Raw genomic sequence first — 1,045 nt, forward strand, 5'->3', positions numbered from 1 at the left:
CAACGACAGTTTTGTGTGCTGAAATCAAAATCAAATGGAATGAAAACTAGAAGTTGTTTGATTATCATATTGTTTATATTACAGGTCAATATACTATAAGAGGAGTTCCTGAAAGTTATGCAGTGTTAGGGGAAAATTATACATTACAATGTGATGTTACACCCAGTAGTGTAGAGTTCCGTATAAACAATATTGTTGTATGTAATATATTATCTTCAACCTGTGAAAGTCAATCAACAGATAATAGATATAAATGTGGATGTATAAATAATAACAACACACAACTATATCTCAGTATAAGTAATATAAATAATCAAGACGATACAACATGGTCTTGTAATGGTAATTCTGGTGGACAAGGATCAATTAATGTATCAGTTTATTGTAAGTTTATTTTCATCTCAGTTTATTTTTCAGATTATCATTCACTAGTCAAACTGACACGATAATACACACTTAATTTATCATTTTCTGTGAAGGAAAAAAAAAATGTCCTTTCTCATTTTATAAGCAGTGTTATTTGGTTAAATTCAATCGATAAAATAACAATAGAAAAATTAAAGTGATTTTTACAGATGGTCCAGAGAATATAAGATTTAACCTTACTAGTGATAATATAGATGTTATAGAAGGATAGAATCAGAATGTCAACTGTTTAGCTGATTGTAAACCAGATTGTAACATCACCTGGTCTAAACATGGTTCAACAACAATTCTAAATAACCCTTTATCACTTAGTACTAGAGATCAAACTGGTTCTAATACCTGTACATTTACACATACTGTATTAAATAAACAACTTACAAAACAACTTAATGTTCAGATTTATTGTAAGTATATAATACTTTATTAATAAATACTAGAGATCAAACTGGTTCTTATATCTGTACAGTTACACATACTATATTAAATAAACAACTTACAAAACAACTTAATGTCCAGATTTATTGTAAGTATATAATACCATAACATGTTTAACTGAATTTTATTATTTCAGATGGTCCAGATGAACTGACTTTCTCACCAGATGTAACAAGTGTCAATA

The 1,045-nt window shown here is 27.9% G+C and overlaps 1 protein-coding gene across 1 annotated transcript in view; it reads left to right on the forward strand.

Annotated features, from left to right (window-relative positions):
* LOTGIDRAFT_175708 (hypothetical protein) overlaps positions 1–1,045 on the forward strand; it is a gene marked incomplete at both ends in the record, with an annotated part of 13,381 nt that overhangs the window by 2,735 nt on the left and 9,601 nt on the right. Inside the window, one exon of the mRNA XM_009058774.1 lies at positions 85–384. Coding sequence (XP_009057022.1) covers positions 85–384 — 300 coding nt within the window. The remainder of the gene's footprint in view (positions 1–84; positions 385–1,045) is intronic.

This window comes from Lottia gigantea, assembly GCF_000327385.1.
Source record: "Lottia gigantea unplaced genomic scaffold LOTGIsca_351, whole genome shotgun sequence".
NCBI lineage: Eukaryota > Metazoa > Mollusca > Gastropoda > Lottiidae > Lottia > Lottia gigantea.